At 31.3% G+C, this 26,866-nt stretch overlaps 1 protein-coding gene across 5 annotated transcripts in view; it reads left to right on the forward strand.

Annotated features, from left to right (window-relative positions):
• The first annotated feature begins 3,785 nt into the window (after positions 1–3,785).
• The window catches only part of scyl2 (SCY1 like pseudokinase 2), a 124,064-nt gene continuing 100,983 nt past the window's right edge, over positions 3,786–26,866 (forward strand). For 2 of the 5 annotated variants that reach the window (XR_012401590.1, XM_005164828.5), the window contains exons 1-17: positions 3,786–3,911; positions 6,898–7,093; positions 8,693–8,850; positions 10,392–10,536; positions 15,239–15,388; positions 15,503–15,724; positions 17,690–17,806; positions 18,426–18,551; positions 19,089–19,265; positions 21,027–21,149; positions 21,280–21,393; positions 21,507–21,639; positions 22,933–23,051; positions 23,153–23,253; positions 25,809–25,887; positions 25,968–26,054; positions 26,158–26,277. Coding sequence is in view for 2 of the 5 variants with exons in the window: in XM_005164828.5 (XP_005164885.1) it covers positions 6,917–7,093; positions 8,693–8,850; positions 10,392–10,536; positions 15,239–15,388; positions 15,503–15,724; positions 17,690–17,806; positions 18,426–18,551; positions 19,089–19,265; positions 21,027–21,149; positions 21,280–21,393; positions 21,507–21,639; positions 22,933–23,051; positions 23,153–23,253; positions 25,809–25,887; positions 25,968–26,054; positions 26,158–26,277 (2,148 nt within the window). In the remaining 3 variants the exon portion in view is untranslated. Of the gene's footprint in view, positions 3,912–6,897; positions 7,094–8,692; positions 8,851–10,391; positions 10,537–15,238; positions 15,389–15,502; positions 15,725–17,689; positions 17,807–18,425; positions 18,552–19,088; positions 19,266–21,026; positions 21,150–21,279; positions 21,394–21,506; positions 22,541–22,932; positions 23,052–23,152; positions 23,254–25,808; positions 25,888–25,967; positions 26,055–26,157; positions 26,580–26,866 lie in introns of those variants that run through there. The other 3 variants (XR_012401591.1, NM_001080799.1, XR_012401592.1) reach the window with 3 other exon arrangements.

Here is a 26,866-nt window from a genome sequence, read left to right on the forward strand (position 1 = left end):
TTTATTACTTGATGCTATTTCCTTTTTAAAACAGGGTGTACATGGGGTCTTAAAAAGTTTTATAATGTCCAATTTCAAATCCATTTCAAAAACAAAATTATATAACAATATATATATATATATATATATATATATATATATATATATATATATATATATATATATATATATATATATATATATATATATATATATATAATTATATTATTATCTATTCAATGTACTAGTATTTAACAAACAAGTATTAGTATCCAGTAAGAAGTACTACTATCTAATTATTATTAATTTAAAATGTAAAAGTATTTACTTCTTTTTAAAATTCTACTAATACCCAAAGAAGTACTACCTAAAATAATTAGTTGTACTACAGTATTATATATATAAACACACACACACACACACACACACACACATACACATATATATATATATAAATATATATATATATATATATATATATATATATATATATATACACATACACATATATATATATATATATATATATATATATATATATATATATATATATATATATATATATATATATATATATATATATATATATACACATACACATATATATATATATATATATATATATATATATATATATATATATATATATATACATACTAAGTAATAGTATATATTAAATATTAAAATGGCTTGCCATAGTTGGTAAATGATTTTAAAGAGTCTAACATTTTCTGAAAGCTTCTTTCCAAACAATCCAGGTGTTTTAGGATAACCATGACTTGAGGTTTGGATGTATAACAAATGGTTTTAATTGTGTTTACTTACAGTTAACTTCTGATTCGATTAGCCAAAAATCAATTACGTATCAATTATCAATTACACTACATAGATTTCATCAGGTGAATAAATATGCTGCTTTTATTAACTTAGATCCAGAATAACACCAATATAATATTACTTGAATTATGTGATATGCTCAGGTTTTTAAAAGCTAATTAGTTTTAGTGCACTTGAAAAGAAGAAGTAAATGCATTTAATGTATTATGCTGATTTTAATCACTTATTTTATTGACTGTGAGCGCAAAGGATTTGAATGGCTGTTAAACTTAATTGCTCGTATTAAATAAGTGCATACTTCTGATTTTTACATAGATTTGTAGCATAATAGGGTGTAGGCATTTTCTTACTATGTAATAAGGCATTATTCCTAATTATGAAAACAAAGAATGTTTAATTGCAAAAATTACTTGAACTCCTTTAATAACATTGCTTGAATGCACTGGATTAACTGGTGTTACATACTGTATCAATGATATTTATTAAATGACTGAAAGAAAAGGGAATTGGATTGCATTGTTGGTACTTTGAACTCAGTTGACAAATTTTTGTAATAACAATAGATTTTTTTAGATGCACTTTAATTTTAGGATGTTTAAAACCCATTAAATGCATTCAAAAGAATATATGTAGACTGTGTTTTGTGTCCGTTATTTGTTTTGTTTTTTTATTTGTTTGAGTAGAAGTTTCAGATGTTCAACATCTTAATTTGTTTTTAGATGTTTAACAAAATTTGTTTAATAGTTTAGATAAACAGTTTTTAAAATCATGTTTATTTTAAATTAGTTAATTTGTATTGTCATTTTATTTTAGTCAGTGCTACCACATAATAATTAGGGTGTGTTTAAGTCATTGATATGTTAAAATGTTTTATTTTATTTCAAATTTAGTAATTGTAATACTTTTAGTAGTGATTTTACTTGTAAAGAATTATATTGTATACTATTTGGTACTTATTTGTATAATTACACCGTAACAACGACATAAAATACATTTAAATAATATTTTATTTATTATTTACAAAAATGCATCCAAAAAACATTGTTTTGTTTTATTATGTAAAGTACTAATGACATGTCAAATAAACAAAAAATAAGAATGTTACAATTAGAGCATTTTAATAAAATAAGGTGCCAAGTTTTCAGATATTTTACAATATTTTTTAATGTTTTATTTTTTACATTGTAATATACATTACAAAAATATACAATAAAAACAACAAACATGTAACAATAAACAAATATACTGAAGAGTATTTTGAGCAAAAAAAAAAAAAAATGCAATCTTACATACAGAAAATACAGGCCTACAATGTGATCAACAGAACTAGTATCCAGTACTAAGCTGTGACTAGGGGGTGGGGACTCAATCAGGAGAATCAATAAGGTGTGGCCGGGTGGGAGAACCCCAAATAAACCAATACCTTGCACAAGGTGGGATATCAACAGTTATAGCAGACAACGAGAGGAAAATTTGCTTCCAAAAAGAGAGCAGGGAAGGACAAGGACATTTGAGTAGCTGAACAAGAATGACACCTGTCGCACTCAGGGTCAATAGACAGGTTGTTTTTGAGCTAGTTTGCTCTTGGACCAATGAGCTTTATGCACTACCTTTCCTGTGACGTGCACAAATTGAGGAAGAATTAACTCTGTTCAAGACCGCTTTCCATGTCTCTTCAATAATGTCAATTCCAATGTCTTGAGACCAGATGATCTGTAAGTTCATTCATTCATTCATTTTCTTTTGTGCTTTGTCCCTTTATTAATCCGGAGTCGCCACAGCGGAATGAACCGCCAACTTATTCGGCACGTTTTTACGCAGCGGATGCCTTTCCAGCCTCAACCCATCTCTGGGAAACATCCACACTCAATAACTCAATAACACACACACTCATACACTACAGACAATTTAGCCTACCCAATTCACCTGTACCGCATGTCTTTGGACTGTGGGGGAAACCGAAGCACCCGGTGGAAACCCACGCAAACGCAGGGAGAACATGCAAACTCCACACAGAAACGACCCAGTCGAGGCTCGAACCTGCGAACCAGCTATCTTCTTGCTTTAAAGCGACAGCACTACCTACTGCGTCATTGCGTCGCCGATCTGTAAGTTAGCAGAAAAAAATTGCAAATATCTAGAAAAAAAAGAGCTTTAGGGAGATTAAATTGAGAGGCCAGCTGACCAAAGAGGCAAAAACATCAATGTAAAGATCACCAAAAGAATCCAATCCAAGTTCTCTCCTTTACAATAATTTTAAAACCAATGTTTTGACTTAATGGAATAATCCTGATTTTCAATCATAATAAATGAAAACATTTGATATTCGGATATTAATCTGACATGTCATTTACTTTAAAAAGGTGAAATCACAACATACACACATGTATATCAAACCAATACTTATTAAATCCAGAGAAACTGAGCAAGTGTTTATGATTGTTTTTATTATTTTTCATTCTTACAATTTTAGATTAGCATTATTTCAAATGAATGTTTATATATGAATAATAAAATTATTTAGAATAATTTTATGGATATAAATATTATTATGATTGTTATTACTAATAATTAAAGTTATATACTATGACAAAAACATAAACTTGAATAATAGATATATAATAATAATATATGACGTTGATGATAATTATTATTATTATTATTATTATTATTATTATTATTATTATTATTATTATTATTATTATTATAAATCTGTAGCCCCAACAAAAAGCAAGTACATTTGATGTCATAATGAGAATATGATGCTGATGATACACAGGGCAACTTTTTGAGCAATGTTGGCCAATATTTGCAATTTTGCAATGATAGTAATTAGCTATTTTTCTGTTTAGAATAGGCAACATTATTTTTTTCTGCAACTAATCAATGAATATTGTTAAAAGTATTTTGAAAATCATGACTTTTATTAGAGATACTGAAGCTCTGCGTGTTTCCTCCGGCTTCACCGCAGACTCTCAGGTGTTTTGATGAAGTGTCATGGAGGCAGTGAGCCACCAGCACTGCTGACGGTTTTCCGACTGTCTCATTCCTCATTTTAACCTCTCAATCTCCCTGTCAGCTCCTCTGGTGTAAAGGTAAGACTCGAGTCTACGTGTTTATGAGCTGGAAACTGACCCTGAAACAGGATTCAGCGGTTATTCATCAGTTCAATGCAGTGACGCTTTACTCCATTAGCATTAGCCTGTTAGCTCAGCTGCTGTCGTGTTTATTAAATATTTACACTGTAAAGGAAAGAACGTGTTTTTGTTTTAGAGAATTTCTTGTAGCCAATTACCATGTTGTCATGAGGACAACGTGTAATGTTTACATGTTGACAGTTAAACGCCTTTGGCTGTGTTGCTAAACATTGATCTGCCTACCCTCATCAAAAAATAATGGAACTTAACCTACTGTTTCTGACTTGATTGTTTATTGTTGGTGTTAAAGGTGGAAAGTTGATGGGTTTTGAACATAAACGGACTAAATGGAGTATTGTTGTGGTGATTCATTGCAAGTCAGGAGCTCATTCATTAAATATCAGAAATACGTCACACCCTTCCTTATGACGCCACTGCGACTTCCGTCTAATGCTAAAATAAATATTAACTACGACCTAAAATGTGGTGATAAAAATATAAAAAATGTGTTTCAGTCAAAGAAAAGAATCAATCCAAGGAGAAAATTTCTTTGGAATCCTCTAATAGATGAAATTAACGTAATTGGAAAAAAGCTAGGCTCTTACCTTACAAATTGTGTGTTCCCAATAAATGTAAAAAAAATACATTTAAAAGTGTTACATAATATCTACCATACGAACGAGATTGTATCTAAATTTGGTAATCGTAATTCACATTGTGTCTTCTGTAACTCAAGTATCAAATCGATTGATCATCTTTTTGTCAAATGCCCACGTTTAAGTGTTTTGGTCTTCTTTATCTGTCTTTTTTGCATCAAAATGTAAGTTTAACAGATTTTTCAATGTGTTATGTAATTTGTTACTTCTCTCTTGACAAACATAACAGAATTTATAGGCAATTTATTTATTTTATTGGGTAAATATTGTATTCACAAATTTAAATAAAAAAATCATTAACTATTTTGTACGGTTTTCTTTGTGACTTAAATTGTTTAATTACTGCGTTACAAATAGTTTACAGCAAAAAAAGTATTGAAACTGTTACATTTCATAAAGTCTTTGTAAATATTATTTAATGTGATTGTTTGCCTCTGTACCCTGTTTTTTCTTTTTTCTTTTTATTATTTATTAAGTAGCCCGAGTGGGGCTAACAATTCTGACCTTAACTATACTATATACATTGTGTGTGTGTGTGTGTGTGTGTGTGTGTGTGTGTGTGTGTGTGTTTGTGTGTGTAGAAAGAGATTAACTACATACATTTTCTTTTTTTGTATACATTTTTAATTTTAAATTTCATTTTAAGTGTCTAAATTTTGATTGCATTACTTTTAATTGATTATTTAATTTAATATTACTTTTAGGTACATTTTTATTATTTTTAATTTTAATTTACTAATTTTAAATTGAGGAATTAAAAACTAATTAGTTACTGTAGTGGTAGAATTTTTTGCATAATTACATTCAAAGCTAAGGATCCCTAAATAAAACTTTAAGCTTATTGTTAAATATTATATTGTATATACTATTGTGCTGTAACAATAAGGCTACTATGAAATAAATTAATTAATAACGAATGCAAATGAAATTTCTGACAATTACTGTAGGAATAACTTCAAATAATAATATAAAATTAATAATAAAATCTAAAAAAATATCATTATAATAATAATAAATAATTTTTAACATGCTTTTAATGTTTCTTTTATTTATATATATATATATATGTGTGTGTCATTTTGCGTCATTTAAGCACAAAGCCACATTACAGAGTAAAAGCAGCTATCACAAAGACCGGTTTTATCTTTATAGCTGAAAGAGCAGTTGCTTTCTTATTTCTCTAAACGTCTTGAGATGCTGTCAGTCTGAAGACATAGTTTACCCTGAGTTCACCTTGCTCAGAGCCTGCTGAAGATTTTCACATGCATTTTAATGCTTTACTTTTTTTCTTCTTTTTACGTTGCCGTAACAAACAGTGACAACCACATTTTGTATAATTTATTAAACATTTACATCTAATAATTTGAAGATAAAAAAATAATAAATTTCAATTCAAAAGAGATTTAGCAAAAACAATTTTACCTACTGCAAATTCAACTTGATGTAAATTTTGTTTCGCATTCTTGATTTTTTTTCTAACAGTTGCTCAGTGGTCAGCACTGTTGCCTCACAACAAGATTACTGGTTCAAGTCCAGGCTGGGCCAGTTGGTGTTTTTGTGTGGAGTTTGCATGTTCTCCTCGTGTTTGCGTGGGTTTCCTCTGGGTGAGCCAGTTTCCCGCATATTCCAAAAACATGCATTATAAGTGAATTCAATAAACTAAAAAGTATGAATGCGAGATTGTATGTTTTTTATTTTATTTATTTTTTTATTTTTGCTGTACTGGGCCGTTACTGGAACTATAAGGGTAAAATAAGGGAATAATTATAAATTGACAGTATGATAAATAAGGGACTAAGCCAAAGGAAAATTATTGAGTGATTAATTACAATTTTGTTTAATAATTTAATAATTTTAGCAAAAAATATAATCAAATATCACATTTTCTTAAATTTGACCTCTAATCAAATTTGATTTAATTTAATTTTAAAATCAATTTGTAACTATCTGAACAATATTAAAAATATTTCAAAAATAAAATTATTATAAAAAAAAAAGACAGATTTCAGCAAACCCTTAACTTTTGTTTTATATTATTATGTTTATTTTTTGTATTATTATAAGGTTAGGTTTAATGTAAACTTTTAAAATTTATTTTGTAACAAGCTAAACTAAAACTGAATATAGAAATCTTCACTTGGCTGTTTATTTCCATTTAAATTTCTGCTTTACAGGTTTAAGTAATAACACTGGCTGAACTTATCTTATCCGCTGTGTTTTTGACCAACAGGAAGTAAGCAATCGATGATGAAATAACTCCTAGCTCATGCATGCACCATATATTGCAGGTTGACAGCCAGTAAAATCATGGAGTCGATGTTGAATAAACTGAAGAGCACCGTGACCAAAGTGACGGCCGATGTTACCAGCGCCGTCATGGGAAACCCGGTCACACGAGAGTTCGAGGTGGGCAAACACATCGCCAGCGGTGGTCCAGGTATGAGCTGGAGGATCTACAATGGCACCAAGAAATCTACAAAACAGGTGCACATATTTTTTTTTTTTATTTAAGTAGTGTGTCTGTTTTTTTTATTATGTACAGTTAAAGTCAGAATTATTAGCCCCCTGTTTATTCTTTTCCCCTATTTCTGTTTAACGAAATGAAAAATTTTTAACACATTTCTAAACATAATAGTTTTAATACCTTTTTTCTAATAACTGATTTTTTTCTATCTTTGCCATGATGACAGTAAATCATATTTGACTAGATATTTTTCAAGACACTTCTATACAGCTTAAAGTGACATTTAAAGGTTAAATGTGTTAACTAGGCAGGTTAGGGTTATTAGGCAAGCTATTATATAATGATGGTTTGTTCTGTAGAAACTCAAAAAAATATATAGCTTAAAGGGGCTAATAGTTTTGACCTTAAAATGTTTTTAAAAAAATTAAAAACTTCTTTTATAGCCAAAATAAAACAAATAAGACATTCTCCAGAAGAAAAAAATATTATCAGACGGACAACAAGATCAAGAAAACAGAAGTTGGTGAAAAATAAACCGGGGGCTAATAATTCTAGAAGATGCATTCTTTAATTGTGCAATGTGCAAAAAAAGTATTTCAGTCCTGTGTATTGCACTGACATATCCATTTCAAGCAGACACATATTTACAGTAATCAGAATTATTAAATCCTTTGAAACCTTTGAAATGTTTTTCTTTTTTAGATATTTCCCAAATTATGTTTAACAGAACAACTTTTTTTTAAAGTTTCTTAGTTTAAAAATCTAGTTAAAAAAATTATTTACTGTCATCATGGCAAAGATAAAATAAATCAGCTATTAGAAATTAGTTATTAAAACTATTATGTTTACATGTACATTATATTATGTTTAGAAATGTGTTGAAAAAATCCTCTCTCCGTTAAACAGAAATTGGAAAAAAATAAATGGGGCTAATTATTCAGGGGGTTTAATCATTCAGATTTCAACTGTATGTATGTATGTATGTATGTATGGTTGTATGTATGTATGTATGTATGTATGTATCTATACACACAAATACAGAAAATTATTAAACACAACAAAAAATATATATTTATCATATACACATTTAAATACTTTGTTTTTGTGGTTGAGGAGAAAACCAGCCATTTACTCCATTTCTTTTCAAAGATCTGTTTGTACTTTGTCTGTTTGTAATAGGAATATAAGTGTTATTCTGTCCATTTCTCCAATTTCTACTATTGTTTTAAACCATTCGTCTTTAGTTGGTGGGTATTCTTTAAACCATTTCCAGGTTCTAGCTTTTTTATTTGTTGTCAGTAATATCTTAAATAGTTATCTATTCTCTCTATATATATTGCACAATACAGCAGCAGTCGTTGACCATTGCACTCTGCACAAGTTGTATCAAAAATATCAAATACTTTGATGTACATTGTATAAAAACATAAACTTAAATAATTTTTAAAATTATAATGTACAGAGATGACAATTGAAAACTACATAAAGCAAAGAAATATATTTTAATTTATATGTTGACATTTTGAACAGATTTTGATTTAATTTAATTTGTGCGCGTGTGTGTGGTAAGAAAGGTAGACACATTGAACTAATTCAAATTGGCTTTCTGTCTCCCATAGGAAGTGGCCGTATTTGTGTTTGACAAGAAGGTCATTGATCGCTATCAGAAGTTTGAGAAGGACCAGATTATCGATTCACTGAAGAAAGGAATTCAACAGCTTACCAGATTACGACATCCACGTCTCCTGACGGTTCAGCACCCGCTTGAAGAGTCCAGGTGAGCATTACTTTGACCACTTATAAAAACTTTACAGCGGCTCATATCACAGATGATGCTACAAATCAAACATAAAACGTGGAAACAACGCTTGATTATTAGGAAACAGTTATGATTGTAAAATATATATTAAACACTTATTAACAGTGTTGCCCTGAGTTTAGCCAATGCTGCTGATATGACATTAAATAAATAAATAAATAAAAACTCCATACTAGCATGCTGTTTGTGCATCTTCATGAGTTCTCTTGAGTTCTCATTTAATATCTTTTTAATGTTAAATAACATAAAAATATCAATCTTTAAAACACAGTACCTGTCTTTAATGCTCAATCTAAAGCGAAAGTAAACAGTTGTGGAGGAAGGTCATTAAAACATTAACAAAACATTTTCCCTGTTGTATTTGTAGTATTGGTTGTAATTAGTTTATTTATTACTGACTGTTCTTGTCTTTAATAATGTGTTAAAATGATGTTTTTTATATATTGACATTAGAATGAAAAAAAAGTCAAATTTGTTAGAATATTGCATGGTTTATAAAAAAAAACACACAGATGTTTTTATTTTAGGTTTTTTTTAATTATATTTCAGTTGTGCCCTCAAAAAGTTTAAGAGGGCAGTTGAAAACCTGACTGAACTGGGACATGCATAAATATTGTAATTTTAATGAATTCTGTGGAAATCAAAAATGAGTTTTTTTTATTTTTGAGTTATTAAAATATGTATTGAGTATCCGTGTTAATAAGGTATAACACTCAAGTTAGAAATTTCATTATCATAATGACACTAATTCATAATGACACTAACTCAATCATTGCAAATTATTCCATGGCAAACATGAAATAAAAATCAAAAATGGATTTAATTTTTCATGCACTTAGTTTTTTTTTTTATCTTTGATTAAAGCTGACTTGAAGCCTCAGAAGCACTCTTAATAAAAGTTTCAGAGGTCTTTTTTTATTTAAGACTTGGCTTCTCTGGTTCTGCAATCAATATTTGTGTGTGTGTTTGTGTGTGCGGATGCATGAGATCAAAAGCAGCGGTTCCACTATGGAAGAGCTCTCCTGAATAATAAATGTTTCTCTTAAGGGATGTCAGATGAAGCTTTGATCCAGAATGTTAAGTATTTTTATTTATATAGGAATTTCTTTGAATGCCTATTTAATATACACATTTTACATGAAAATTTAGCAGGTTGCCCTTAGGGAGATGATTAAAAATTTTGATGTGTAAATTGAATGAATTAGAACTTCTTTGTGCCAACTGCTGTTTAATTACTGAACAGGGATGTCTACTGGAGTTTAATATAAATTTAAAATAAGATAGGGTGTTGTCATATTTACCATGGGTATGTTTTTATTTTTTATTTTGTTTTATTTATTGTGATTAATTAATATTATTTTTACACAAATACTAAATAATACTGTGAAAACGGTTTAATGTATGCCAGGAAATGTCTTGACAACACTTGTTCCCATTATCTGTGTTTTTATCAGTTTGTCTGTTTTTTTTACTGGTTGTCTTTGTCTGTTTGTCTCTAGAGACTGTTTGGCGTTTTGCACAGAGCCTGTGTTTGCCAGCCTAGCGAATGTGCTCGGCCAGTGGGACAACCTGCCCAGTCCTGTTCCCACAGACATCAAAGATTACAAACTCTACGATGTAGAGACCAAATACGGCTTACTGCAGGTGAGAGTTAAAAAAAAAGTATTATTTTACCAAATACATGTCATATTTCACAGCTACAAACTACAGCTTTCATAATACATTGTTGTTAAATGATTACTTTATAAGTTTATTTGGAAATATTCTGGAGGCCATTAAATGTTTGAGATGGTACTAGGCATGCAACGATTAACTTATTTCACTATTTACCATGCTTTAATTTGTCACATTCAATTAATTGTAAAGACTTCTCAACACCCCATTTCTGCACGAATCAAAACTGCTGCATCTAATCAAAGTTATCCCAGCTGTGTGCTAGTTTTAAGTACCGAGCTTGTATACTAAGGCCAATCTTCTGTCCACCTCGTGCGAGCACACGGTGAATCATGTGACAAGATCAGCTTCATACTTTGTATGGAATATACATATTTCTACTTCAAAGACAAAAAAATATATAAAATGAAAATACCAAACAATTATGTAATACAATTGATCAAAAGTGCCTTTCAGATAGAGGTTCAGCAGCCTTTGACTACTTCTGTTCTATTTAAAAGGGAAATACTTAGCTAATAAGATGCTTAAATTCACATTAGGCCAATACTATTTTTTATTTATTCTTATTTTTATTTACTATTTATTTATTCATTGTTCTGTCATTTATTTTCAGTGTAAAATTAAATGTCAACAACATTTTTTCCACTCATTAATAGTCCAAATAGATGTGAACTATTATTGTTTTTATTATTATTTTTGTGCTGTATTAATTAATTACAGAGTAGCAATAAATAACACTTTAAAATAAAAGGAGTTTTCATGTGATTTTCCAAACTAGTTATGTTTTGAAATTAATGAATGCATAATAATCGAGATGTGAAACCGTGACTACATTTACATTTTACATTTAGTCATTTAGCAGACGCTTTTATCTATAATTTTACAACCAAAATCTAAAACTATTGCATCTCTAGATGGTACCAAAATCAGCTGAAAGCTTTTTTATTATTTGTAAAATTATGGCTGGCAATTAGAACTGCATGATATTAGAAAAAAAATTCAAGATGTATTTTCTTCTTTATGTATTGCAAAATGAATTACAGTTTCACCAGATAGATTAAAGGGCTGTATTTAGAAAGGATTCATTAAATTTGATAGTTTGCAAGGATTCTATTTAGAATTGAGTCATGCATAAAATAAAATATAATAAACTAATTAAAAGAAAATATTAATAAAATAGCACTAAGATTTACAATGCTTTATGCTTTTCTGAGTCTAACAATATTCATGTATAGAAAATAAAGGGCCCTTATTATAAATTAAAAAGCCTCATATTTCAGTTTTATGGGTCTCTAACAACATACTGATCTACATGCAAGGTCAAAAAAACACTTACATGGTCTTATAATATGCATTTATTTTTACCTGGTTATCTCAGCGACTCCCATATGAATCGTTCAGCGATTCATTTTGTTCCCAAAGCCCTCCTTAGCGCAAAGCTAATCTGCGCTGATTAGACTGATGACAGCCTGTTGCGATTGGTCGACAGCGTTCAAAACGAGATAGTAAAATGCCCAGCACGGTTTATCAAGCCCATGGTCGCCAATGTTTTTATAGGATCCGATTGCAGCCCGAAACACACTTCTTAGTAAACTTACTAATACCACAGTAAACAGTGCCCGGTTCTCAACAGTGTTATTTAGACACCTAACCCCCGAAAGCAAACCAGCATATTGCTCTATTCTTAAATCACACACATTCAGTATTAATCCACACAGCGACAAAAGCTGAATTATTCTGAACCTAAGGGCTTACCTGCACTCTGCTTTGCCCAGAGATTACATCCCCAGCCAGGGGGTTGTCGCGCTCACCAGCGCTCCCCCTCAGTGCAGCAGGCTGCCTTTGTTCGACTGTGTGCCTAATAAACTGGCCTTATTTTGCACGCACCCCTGGTGTATTGTCTGTCCATTGCAAAATGGAGGAAAAACCTAATCCATGAGCGGTTTACTGATTTACTGTTTTTGTCGAGCTCTGTCAAAGTCTCATACATCAGTAGTCTTTTCTGATCCTTCCTTTGACAAACAAATGAATCGCCCATTGTAAGTGTGTAGCTTGCTAAAGCTCACCTTTACCCCACACCTCCAATAATATCCAGGTAAGCACAGCATCTTCACGACTCATGACTTTAGGATCTGTTTGTTTTTGCTGCTGTGTTAGTGGGCGGGGCCGCAGGTTTAAATTTTCCCGGGTTTGCGTGTGCAACAATTGGACGGGGGTTATATTTCGTAGATCTAAAGACTCGTTAACAAGATGATTCACTCTAACCACTGTGAGTCGACTTTTTTAGATGAAAATAGTTTTAAATACTGTCCTCTTTCAGATTTTAGCTTTAGCTGGATATTTCACTTCAATTAGAGCTGTGTTACACACTACATGGAAGGTCATTTTCAAAAACCCATATTAGGAGCTCTTTAAATAATCATGTGTAAAATAACACTGTAGTCTTCAATGTGAATATAATTTAATAAGATAAACCTTTATTTAAGATACACATTTTAGAATTCTGTGTGCCTAAATATGCAAACCACAGTCCCAATAGAGTTTGATCATGTTCAAATTCTGTCATATGCACTGTTAAATGGGGCAGGATAAAACAAGACGATTGGATGCTCCACCCATATTTTACATTTTTGTACAGAGAGGTCACATTTTAATTTATTGGTTTCATGCAATCACCTGATCGGATTTCGCAGGTCAAGAGTTCATCAATCTTGAACCTGCTGCAACCCAGCGACATTTGAAACTTGTTGCATGAGCTTGTGCTTGAAGTCTGTCCTATTTGGATGTATATGAATGAAAGTCAATGGGTTGACCACGGCTTTACACAGTAACAGGCCTTAAAAACACATGCAAGTGATAAATTTTTACTCCATTATGCTTAAATTTTGCAAGTCATATGTTCTAAATCAGGGTTGTCCAAACTCGGTCCTGGAGGGCCGACGTCCTGCATATATTAGTTTCAACCACAATTAAACACACCTGAACCAGCTAATCGAGCTCTAGAAATTTCCAGGCAGGTGTGTTAAAGGAAGTTGGAGCTACACTGGGCAGGACACACCGAGTTTGGGCACCGCTTTTCTAAATTGTGTCTCCTCGGGTCTCCTCGAGTGTCTTAAATTTCAAAAGCTACATTTTAGGCCATAAAAAGACTTCAATCTACTGAAATGTTGTGTTGTAGGTCTTTAATCCTTTTTTAACAGGTCTTAATTTTTTTTTTTTGTTCATGTATAGCTACCCAATCTGGCCATTAACACTCATACAATCACCAACAATTCCAATCTCAAGAAAACTTTTAACTTTTTATTTGAAAATAGCATTTAATTACTTTCCTTACAGTAACATTTGTTTAAAAGTTCTTCATTTATTTACTGCTGAGGATACTGACCTGACAGTTTTAATTATTAATTAATGGATTAAATTATAATAATTTTTTGATAGGTCAAGTGAAAATCTTTTCCAGCTGCAATATTCGAAAACAATCCTTAGCATTTAGCCCTGTATAAACACATTGCATATTCTTGCTGAAATGATTTATTGTGCAGCAATATTTGAAATGTTTCTGCTATTAAATATCATATTGCTAGCAAGGTGCTAACATTAGTCAAATCTATTAACATGTTTAGCATGTTTTTGCTGATTTGTACTTAGATTTATCTTGTAGCAAAAAATGTTTAAATAGTATTACAGTAAGTTGGCCATCTTTTTTTCAAATATATTCAAAATATACACATTGTTAGCATGTTTTAATGTTGTTTATATCAGTGGTTCTCAACCACGCTCCTGGAGGAACACCGCAACTGCATTTTTTAGATGTTTCCTTTGTCTGTCAGAACCATTTCAGGTCATTCATTCACTGCAAATAATCTGAATTAGGTGTGTTTGGGTAAGGAGATATGAAAATGTGTAGAGCTGGTGGTCTTCCAGGTATGTGGTTGAAAAACACTGGTTTGCATGATTTAGCATGATGCTGCATGTTTATGCATATGAAATTAACACTTTTGAAACAGGTTTAGTATGTTTCTAGCACGATTTAACTCATTAAGTTTCTCAGTAGAACAAATAGGGTAACCTTCTTAAGAAAATGTTTGAAATTTTTTTAAAGTAATATTCCAAAGTAAAAATTAGCAGGAATTAATGGTTTTTGTGTTTTATTTTCAAACATTAATTAGTACAACAAGGTTTCTGCCACTATCAAATATTTCTTGTTGCGATTAATTGCGGTATCTCTTATCAATGTATACAGTATTATCAGGATATTTACCAAAGAAAATGACTTTTTAGATCACATAAAATTTAGTTAAAATATAAAATGTTAGCAAATTGACAAAAAAAAAATTACTGTACAAAGTGAATCAACAAAAACTCTTTAATAGTCACAGAATTTTTTAGTGGCATGAGCCAGATTAACGTGAAAATGCTAATGTTTGAAAATAAATGACCTATTAAGTCTTCAAACATTTGGTGTTGTGATGAACAACTGCCAACATAACAATTTGAATATTTTAACCAGGAATGTTTACATAATAAATGATTATTCCCTGTATTTTAAAGTGCCCTCAATATTGTGGTTTTACATTATTATAATGGTTTGACAATATTGATATAATGAATTATTAAATATTGCCATAAATGCTTAGTTAATTATAGCATTTCTTTCTGTTTTCTTTCTCAGGTCTCAGAGGGTTTGTCGTTCCTCCACAGTGGAGTTAAAATGGTTCATGGTAACTTGTGCTCAGAGAACATCATCCTGAATAAAAGCGGAGCCTGGAAGATCATGGGCTTTGACTTCAGCATCTCCTCCAGCAACCCGTCTGATGCTGAGGTTAAAAATTAGATTTACTGTTTCTAAAGTCCTAGAGAACAGAGATCAAGCTCTTACTTTCTGTTGCTTTTAACAAAGATGGAGCCTAAAGCACTGTTTGTTTCTGCCTTTTAGCCCAAGTATGTGTGTAAAGAGTGGGACCCCAATCTCCCGCCTCTTTGCCTCCCGAACCCAGAATATGTGGCTCCTGAATACATCCTGTCGGTCAGCTGTGATTCAGCCTCTGACATGTACTCACTGGGCGTCTTGATCCACGCCGTGTTTAATGAGGGCAAGCCTGTCTTTAAGGTCAACAAGCAGGACATATTCAAGAGCTTCAGTCGACAGCTGGACCAGGTGGGGATTCTGCAGAAGCTGCTTTACATAACAATGTCATTGGGGGTGCTTTTTGTCTCTCTTATTGCTCCCGTTTCAACCCAAAACAATATACTATTACATTAAAGTATTCATGTGGCACAGTAATATACTAAAATTGCACCTAAACATTAAAATATCAGCCATGCCATGGCATTTTATAATACACCAACAGTCAAATGTCTTTGGGATAGTACATTTTTATTAATTTAATAATTTCTAAAAGTAGACTACAAGGTCAAAAACATTATAAAATTAAGGTCAAAACTAGGGATGCACCGATATGGATTTTTTGGCCGATACCGATAACCGATAATTCTTCAGACTTGGAGGCCAATAGCCGATATATATAGGCCGATATTTATAAATATTTCAAAATGGTATATTTTTATATAGCAAACTTCATAAAAGATTGAACTGCTCTTATGAACTAAATAGTCTATACTCAAAGCAAAAAAGCTTTAACTTCAAAATTGCAAGGTGATTATAGACCTATATTCACGATTTCACATAAATCAGCATGCAAAAAATATAATAATTCCTTTTCTTCATAGCAAATTAACATGCAACTTGACTGTTGCATAAAATTAATAAGGTTAAATAACAAAATGGGATTTCATCAACAAGCAAGTTAAATATATTTAAATAAGATGAAAATGAAAGCACTAAGGACTGAAACCAGCTCAAATGTTCTTGAATAAAACGTGTTACAGTGATGTACACATGTACAAATAAGCCCCCGTACAAGTGAACAGCTAAATATATATAGTACATTTAGAAAATGCGGCACAGATTCATCCTATTTGGCGTTTTTGATTCTTTTGAACATGTAGCTGCTGCTTGCCAATCAGATAACGCTTCTGTGCTCGTTCTTGCTGTCAATTGCGGGAAAAATGATCGATGATAAGTTTATGATAAACCACTGTGAAATAATAGGAATAATCAGTGTGAGGAGAGCTCCATTATAGTGCACTGGGCAAGTCTGAACAAGTTCCGCCCACGCGAGCGCGGCATACAGGTCTGTACAATTACGTAATTTATCGGCTTAAAGATATCGGCCTAATTTAGACATCAGATCGATAACGATAATCTTAAAAATAGCATTTATCGGCCGATAACGATATGGCCGCCAATATATTGTGCATCCCTAGTCAAAACCTTTAACATTAATTGTAAATACGTTTGACATGATCTTTCAGAAATCATTCAAGTGGTTTGGTGCTCAAAGATTTCGTATTTTTATTGTTCAAAAACAAATTGTTTTTGCAGCTCAATATTTTTTGGAACTTAGATTGAAGACTTGCACTTCTTTTATCCTGCAAGGAAACATACATTGATCTAAAGTGATAATTAATGTACATTGCTTTTTTTTTACAAACTATTTGATTTAATACATTAATTATTACTTTTGAATATTTTGAGCAACAATTATTTTTAACATTTTATTCATCAAACCTCAAAAGATTTGTCATGGTTTACCAATTTACTTTACCCATGGTTTACCTATTAGATTTATTACACTCAGGACAATCAACAGTGTATTATAATAATGACATTACAATGTATTAAAAGTGTACTTAATATCAGTTGTCAGTTTGACTGATGTAAATTAAGGTGACTAGAAAAGTTCATTTGATTGAGCTAAAAATAATTAGGCAGCAAGATTTATTTTTGTTTTTTGTGCAGTAAATAGGCACAGCATTCAGCACTTTCTTTATCTTTTATCATACCCTAAATGATTTAACCTAAAACGAGTATACTGTTTTCTAAAGGTAAAAAAAATCAAGTTTATGCCTAATACAGGCTTTTGTGATATCTGAACCTGGTTCAATTTTGTTTCATTTCATAGAAACAAAGCCACTAATATTTGACATGCTGGTGTAAAAACTGCTAATTCAGAGCAGCATAAAATGCTAATCTCATCATGATCCTCATCCTGATTTTCAGCTGAGTCATCTGAGTCCAGGAGTGTTGAGTCAGATCCCCGAGGAGGTCAGACAACATGTGAAGATGCTGCTCAGCGTCACCTCCAACGTGCGTCCAGACGCAGACCAGATGACAAAGGTCAGATCTTTCCCTCCTTACTGCTGTTTTTCCAGGGATTTTTTTGTTTGGCCAAGCTTTTTTTTTCATTTTATATTGTACTTTTCTTTTTCAAAATGGAACTTTTCCATACTGTGTTTTTTAGCATGTTGTTTCTTGTGTTTTGCCGGTTGTTTTGGTTAGGGTATTTTTCAGTGCCTTTTAATGACTTTGCAATAGTTACAATAGTTCATTAAATACAGTGAGCATCTAATGACATTTGGAAATATTTTTAAATGTTAATTTATCTAGAAGTGTGCAGTTGTTTTATCAAAAGTAAGCCTTAAAAAGGTTAATCTTAAATTATTAGTTAAACCTTTTATCGTATGTATTATTTATTGATGTTGATGACTTTTTATTTGTAAGATATAATAATAATTATAATAATTGAAAAGTGTTATTTATGAAAGGTTGTAAACTTGATTTGTTTTTTGCCATGGTAGAGCCAGATAAGCTGATATGGCAATAAACTTAAAAATTAAATCTAATTTAATTAAAAAATGTGTTTTGTTTTATTGGGGCTGTTTTATTGAAGTTCAGGGAAAAGTATTCAGCCTGGATCACCAAGGCCATGGCTAAAAGTGAAATTGTTTGTGCTCAGATTCCCTTCTTCGATGATGTTGGAGCGATGACTCTTCAGTACTTCGACTCGCTTTTCCAGCGGGACAACCTACAGAAGTCTCAGTTCTTTAAAGGACTCCCGAAAGTGCTGCCTAAGCTGCCCAAGGCAAGAGCAAAAATGTGCACAAATGTTATTCATCAAGCATCACTAACGATTCAGATGAATTAATCATGAATTTGTTCAACCAAAATTTGCCAGATTATGTGGTATTTCATATAATATTCTACATCAATTTTCAAAATAATTGGTTTAGGTTTGTATGCATCTATAGAAATGACAAAATACAGATTTATTCCAACACAATATTAATGTCACTTCAATGTGTTAAGTTATTATTGTGTGTAATAATCCTGTGTGTCAATTACAACAATTGAAAACATTTATAAGTGTATTTTTTATAACATACGAAAATTTTTCTCAAACCCACACCATGTTTTCACTTTTTTCACCATTTATCATAGAAAATAACAAATAAATTGTTTAAACTTTAAATATCTAGTATTTCAGTTTATCTGTGAAAAAATACTAAATGCTTGTGGTGTATTTCCAGTAAATACTGACTCATTGATCTGTGATGTTTATACATGCATGTGTTTTATAGCCTTTTGTATACATTGTTTTGTTCTGTGTTTCTGTCATCAGAGAGTTGTTGTGTATAGAATCCTTCCAGCCCTTATGTCTGAGTTTGTAAATCCTGACATGGTGCCCTTCATTCTTCCAAACGTGCTGCTCATTGCTGAGGAGTGTACAAAAGAGGAGTATGTGCGCCTCGTTCTCCCCGACCTCACCCCAGTTTTCAAAATGCAGGAGCCAGTACAGGTATATACATGAATACTACTCAGTGCAAATTTACTTTCAGGTTTTAGCAACCTTTTTAAAAGTGTTAACCGAAAATGACAGTTTGTCTACTTGTATTAAACCTGTTTTAGTTTCTTCATTTTGTTGAATACAACAGCAGGAATCTTGAAGAATGCTGGAAAATTATAGCAATGTTTTCATGCAAAGATGTAAATTAAAATTATGTGCAAAATTGGAAGACTGCGTAAAGACATGCGAACAAAGCAGAGTTTCCATCCAAGTAGTCAAAGAAAACAAAATTGTCACTTCCTGATTAACTAGTGCCAAATATCAAAAGTAAAAACGGAAATTGCTGCGGTAGGAGAAGCTGCATTAATCTTTTCTTTATTTAATAAATCACTTGCGCCTTAAAAGACACAGTATGTCGATGCGCAATAAATGCATGGTGGTGTTTAAAGGCATGAGATGCAGAGTACAGACGCTCTTGACCGTTCTGAAGGTCATTAATAATATAATAACACTAACAATGAAATGGTAAAGGCGTTTTAGAATGACCAAAAAAACTGTTTAGATGTTTTACAATGCAGTCAGCCTGCTGGTTTATCCATTCATACACATTTTTATCATCACGTGATCTCTTATAACAAAATCGCACGACTTTTTAAATGCGCATAATGGAATTTGTTTGGTAAAAGTGTTTTTATCGTAAAAATTTTTATGCACATTTTATAATTTTATGCCCATCTTGACTTTTTTATAAATAGTTTTTTACGTGCATATCCAAAGTGTGCATAAAAATAGGTGGATGGAACTATTGACTATTGAGCTATTGACTACTGTTATTTTTTTTTTTACTACTGGCGATCTACAATCTTTCTCCAAGCTCCAGTGATGCTTTACCATTCTAGCCTTGTCTTAAATGGTGTGATGTTGCATTGCAATGCCACTATGTGGCTGTATTACTTTAAGGTTAAAGTTTTTATTATTGCTTATTTTTTTTCATGCCATCAGGCCAGCAACATGGTGAGTGAAGTGTTAACATCAATCAGTCTTCGTGGTTGTTTACATGATAATGCATGTATATTTTTTGTTTATGTTACTTTTTTGGTGGTTTTGTGTATTTTTTCATTAACATTTACAAAAATATTTATATTTAACTAGATTTTTAAATATTGATGCAAAATATACTACTGCTATTACTAATAATAATAACAATAAAGAAAAAAATATGAACTAATGCAGAATAACATAATTGACAACCCCCCAAATGAAAAAGATAACCAACATATTAAACAAATACATACAGCATATATATTAAGCACATAAACAGGAAATGACAGTACTCATATTTAAAAATAAAAGTGAGGATTTACTAACTTAATATGCTAGCTTCCCAGGATTCTCAGGATAGGTCCCTCTGTGAAGTTTCAAGGCATAGCTGTTCAATTTGAATTACATAAAACACCTCATTCAGTCATCTTTAATAACAGGGAGCTTTTAGTTCTTTAATTAAGCAAAATCATCTTTTTGGCTGCTTTTAACTGATATTAATGTAGTTTTTATTAGTTTTTATTAGCACATTTGTGTGTTGTAGAATTTTTTTTTAATCATTTTAGCATTGTTCTTGTTTAAATCTTTTTTCTTTTTTGTGCTATTAAGCATTGTATTCTTTTCTTTTTTTCTTTTCTTTTTCAAGTCAAAACATTTAATGGGGTGGCTCCTAATCCTATGGAGAATTTATACTTATTTTATATTTATTTCTCTTCTCTCTTATGTATCCAGATTCTGCTGATATTTTTGCAAAAGATGGACTTGCTTTTGACCAAAACGCCTCCTGAAGACATCAAGAACAGTGTTCTGCCTATGGTTTACAGAGCAGTGGAGGCCCCTTCTGTTCAAATACAGGTAAATACATTAAAACATAAAATTATAGCTGAATGTTTTTAAAAATTTTATAATTTGTGTTTTTAATCATTGTGTGATTTCAGTTATTGTAATTTATAAGTGTAATTTATTTATTTTTGTTGTTAAACAGGAACTTTGTCTTAACATCATTCCCACATTTGCCAATTTGATTGAGTACCCATCTATGAAGAACTCTCTTATTCCTCGTATCAAATCTACCTGTTTACAGACATCCTCACTGGCGGTTTGTGTCCTCTTATGTGTTTAATAACATAAGAAAATATTCAATGTACTGGTACAGTAGTTTTGAGGTTTGTTGCTGTTAAGGTTTGATTTCAGTTTTTTGTGCTGTTTTAGGTGAGGGTGAACTCTTTGGTTTGCCTTGGGAAGATACTGGAGTATCTGGATAAATGGTTTGTCATTGATGAAATTCTACCATTCCTGCAGCAGATTCCATCCAGAGAACCAGCTGTGCTCATGGGCATTCTGGGTAATTGAGTTCTTCTCTTCATTGCGCTGGTTATTTTTTTTTATGTATAGGACTACAAAGAATAGCTATGGATAAAGTTAATAACAATTAAGATTTCTTACAAATGACAAATAATTTTTTTTTTTACTTTGTTTGACTCCAACACAAAACTATAAATCTGACTTCTTTTTTTTCATAGATGCGTGTATGATGCTTTTTAGGTTCACTTCTCATGTTAATATGAGATTTGCTCAAACTGTGTTATTTTATGACTTTTATACACTGAATATCTTGAGTAAAGAAAAATTTAGGTAAATTCGATGACTTATTAAAAGTCCTGTGAAGTGCTTTAAAATGTCAAATTTTTATAAAACATTTGACGTAATCTCAACTAAAACATGCAGACAGGGTGGGCATTTAATAGCCCTACTTCTTTATAAAAATGGCCAATAGGATTTTGCATTTCACATTTCTGCCAGTAAGAGTATTTGAGCACAAGTGCATCAAATGAAAATTAAAAGTTGAAATGAAAATTAAGATTTGAATAAGAAAGCAATCATGCATATAGGTGGACGTGGCAAACTGCAAGCTTCGGAAGTTTGTCTTCTAAATGGAAATGTTGTCACTGTTTTTCAGCACACTAGCTTATATAGATATCCTTAAAACTAACATACTAATTCTGACATCTAAAAAACTTCATTTTAATTTTACAGGACCTATAAAAAAAGAAGTTTAAGGACCGTAGCCCAGATTCAAATTGCTACTGAAATTTTTTCTGACTTTTAAAACATTAAAGCTTTGCCTCTGTCCTTCAAGCCAATTTTATCAAGGTTTTGTTTGTTTAAATGTGGTTTAATACTATCATGTGTTTAATATATTTAATACATGTCAGAATAAGTATGTTTCACATTTTTACAAATAGGTATAGAGATATTCATTGTCTTCACCTGCCAATTGACATAATTTCCAAAGCAATTATATTAAATAACACAATTTTTTGTAACACAAACTTTTGGAATTCCCTATTTTTAATATTATTTTTAATGTTAGACAACTATTTTTATCTGAAGATACATTAAATGAAATATATTTAAATATTATTTCTTCAAAAAATGGTAAAAAAATGTTATAAAAACTAAATTTAAATTTTTATTTTTTATTTTTATCTTACCTGTTGATGTCTTTTTTTTTTTATTATGAACGTTTTTTTTTATTATGGAAACATTTTGCCATGACATAGCTAAAGAATCTTATATGGCAATAAACACAAATTTTCTTTAAACTTTATTTATTTATGTTTGTTTGTTTCTTTAGGCATCTACAAGTGCACTTTTACCCATAAGAAACTGGGCATCCCAAAGGAGCACCTTGCTGGAAAAAGTTTACCTCATCTTGTGTCGCTTAGTATTGATAACAACCTTAACCTTAACCAGGTGACAGCACAAGCTTGTTCATTCATACAATTCAATGTCGTTTCAGCTCACACACTGTTTTGGTCGTGTTTGTGACCTTTTGTGTCTGTGTTTTTTCTCAGTTTAACTCTTTCATGGCTGTGATCAAGGACATGTTGACTCGCATGGAGGCCGAACACAAGGTCAAACTGGAGCAGCTACACATCATGCAGGAGCAGCAGAGGTGATTTATTTACTTTATTGTAATTTTTTAATTCATTTCATTGTTTTAGTCTGATCAAAAGGTATCAGATTTGCATCGCAAAGCCTAGTTCAGGGATTATCAAACTAGAGTCCAACTAGGGGGTCTGAAATTTATGCTATGAAGATCTGTGGAAAGTTTTGGGGGAAATGGTCTTGTAGAAAATAAAAATAAGAACAAATATTCTATGGATAAAAAAACAATATATATATTTTTTAAACAAGTAAATAAAACATGTTAGTTGTATTATTACTAATACAGTTTTTTCTTTACTCATCTTAAAATATTTGTATAATTGTATAACTAGTAATATTTTGAGAAATTAATGAATCTTAATTGAAAAATATACTAGTCAATAAATAAATTTGAATTGGTGTGATGCTTTTTTTAAAATGAAATTTTATTAGTTTTTACTTGATATACAGTACCATACAAATATATAAAATGTATACAAGTTCTTCACAATTTATAAATTTGTTCATTAATTTATAAAAAAAATAAATCATTTGACAACCAGTAACAAAAGTATAAAAATTCTAAAAACAATAGTACAGAGCATAGCAGGATTGATACATTCATGTTTTAAGTGTGAAAATGAAAATCTCCCATATATCTATTTCCTTGTAATCGCCATTCATTTTAGCCAACATTTTCTCATTTAATTCATTCTCAATCATGAATTTCATCCATAGTTTAAGTGTTGGGCAATGAATATCTTTTCAAGACCTCAGTATTATACGTCATCATTTGTAATATGTGGAACCTCAGTTTTGTCACCTAAAAGGCATATCCTGGGTGAGAGAGCGATATTAAATCCCAGACATTCAACAAAACAGAGCTTTGTTTTTTTTTTTCTCTCTTCAAAAAAGTTAATAAGTTTAAGTTCAGTTTATTTATATAGCACATTTCCAGCTGCCACAAGGCCACATGAAAGGCTTTACAGAGAAAATACAAACAAGCAGTATGGGCATAATAACCAAAACAGCAATAGACATATAATGTAAAAGAGAGCATAAAAGATGTGAAGTAGATTATACAAAAACAGTTTGGTTCCAATGCCTTAAACATGAAAATAATTGACCCTTTAAATAATTCCACCTAGTTTAAAGATGCTACCACAGTTGACCACACTTATAAGTCTTAAAAACGAGACTGATGGCCTTCCATATTTCCAAGTTATGCCTTGACTTTGGAACCTTTTTATGAAATGAACATTTGATGAAATTGAGCCAAAACTAACATCATTGTGCCTAATATGCAAGTCAATTGCTATTAGTTCACAATTGGCACATTCAGAGATGGAGTTCATTGATCTTGAACAACAAAATGTGCTAAGAAAGGGCGTGCTTTATTTTAAAAACGCAGCGTAAACAGATTTTTTTCAACAAGTCGCTTCCTTTGCAATTTGATGAGGAAATTAACCCATATGGTGCTTTTTCAAAGCTTACATCTGGTACATGTCAGAGATAACACATCTGAATACACTCACAAATAAAAGCTCAAATTCTGTACATGCACATTCTCTTTCAGCAATATATGCTTTCTTTTTTTTACGCATGCACACTAATGTTATACATAATAAAAAATAAAAGTAAATAAATAATGTTAAATAAATAAAATACATTTTAATAAAAATAAATAAATAAACCAGTAGAATAAGATGTGAATACACCTCAGCAACAAAACTATGTACACGTAGGGAGTGATACTTCCGATTTTAGATTAACAGAAGTTCAGGTCCTATGGGATCTTGCATAGTTGGTCCATTTTTCCCATAATGAAATCAGTTGTTCTGTTTTCTGATTTACATTGCAGTAATTTGCTTCATTTTATAAACTTCCATTGTTATTTCCATCCATGTATTTAGGGTAGGATTTTCATGTGACGATCATATTTTGGTAATGCTCTTTTTGACAGCTATTAACAAAATGTTTATTAGATATTTATCCCTTTTAACGTTTCCTCAGGTATATGTCCAAAAAATTTAATTTTACAATCAAAGAATATCCCAGATTCAAGGATATTTTGTAAGGCATTGTGTATTTCCTTCTAATATTATTAATAACCGAGCAGTCCCTCGGTTATTGATCACTGATAGTGATTCGCTTTTTGATTTCCGCATTTTCTCCAGCATATAGACAAATTTCCAGCATGACTTCTGACTTCTGAGAGGGTGTGATAAAAAAATCTTATTAAACTCTTCCAACCAAATTCTCTCTATTTGCTATATGGTGCTTTCAGGGTTTTGTCCATTTAACAAAAAATATTTCAAAGCAAGAACAGTGGGCCTTCTCAGACAAGTTAATGTATTTGAAATGTGAAAAAAAAAAATAGGTAGACTTAGTAAAAACTAAATATTTTCCAAATAATAATTTAGTCCTATGCATTTTTCACAGTATAAATTGGGTGTTAAACAGTAACCTCTACAAATGCATTTTACATTTCCTTTTAGAAGCATGATCGTCTTAAAATATGAAAATATTGTTTCAATTATACAGATACAATTTTATTGAATATGATTGCTTTCATTTGTGCAGGAGTTTAAATATTACAAACCCCATAAACCAATCAGAGGACACAAAGAGCACACCAAGCCCAGCCACGCAAGTCAGAGATGTAAGTAAGCGCAAAAACTGAATCCACAGCCGTCTTGTAAAATGAACTTTGTTTAATCAATTCTCTTTGGCTTCTGATAGATCGATGACATCTTTGGTGGCAGTTCAGCAAATGCCGGCGTGAATGGTAAAGAAAACGGTTCATCCACTGTCTCGCAGCCTTCTCGGGTGAGTGCATCTTAGCCATTGAATACATTTTGGGATTGCTCGGTTTTGCTGATGGAGGTCAGAGGGTTGTTGACATCAGAGCTGTTGTTTGTGGTGTGTTTAGGTGTCTCTCACATTGGAAGAAAAGCAGCGATTGGCTAAAGAACAGGAACAGGCTGCTAAACTAAGAAGTCAGCAGCCTTTAGCTCCACAGAGCATCAAATCAGCCACGACAACACCTCAGGTAATAAACACTAACGAGAGAGTGGCCAGATTCATGGCTTAATCAGTATCTGAAATTTACACTAGCAGAGAACTTGAAAACTATCGTGAAAATGAGGTGGTAGAGTTTTATTACATTTAAGTTCAGAATAATTACATTTTAATTAGCAAAATAAGCAGTTTTGCGAATAATTAAATGGTTTAAGCATATTTAAATCAATTGAAACCGTCAAGATGTAGTTTGCTACCATCAATTTAAATGTAACTAATAATATACATTTTAATGTAAGCTTGTTTTCACTACAGAATCACAAATTGACATCCGTTTATCAATCTTTTTTTTTTTTTTTTTGCTTTGCTATTGAAATTAAGTCTGAAATGCAAGATTTAAAAAATATGAGAAATAGTTAGAATTGTGAACTAGCAACTTGCATGGGGAGAGAGTTTTTTTTTGCAAGTTTAATCCTTACAGATCTGAACTTTTTTCTGAAGTGTGAGTCCAAATATTGTTAAAAGGTACTAGTATATTTTGTTGGGGTTTTTATTAACCTCAACTAACCTTCCCTTTTAATGAATAGGGCAAAAATAACTCATTGTAACCTGATGCTATT

Source organism: Danio rerio, chromosome 4 (assembly GCF_049306965.1).
Source record: "Danio rerio strain Tuebingen ecotype United States chromosome 4, GRCz12tu, whole genome shotgun sequence".
NCBI classification, from domain to species: Eukaryota; Metazoa; Chordata; class Actinopteri; order Cypriniformes; family Danionidae; genus Danio; species Danio rerio.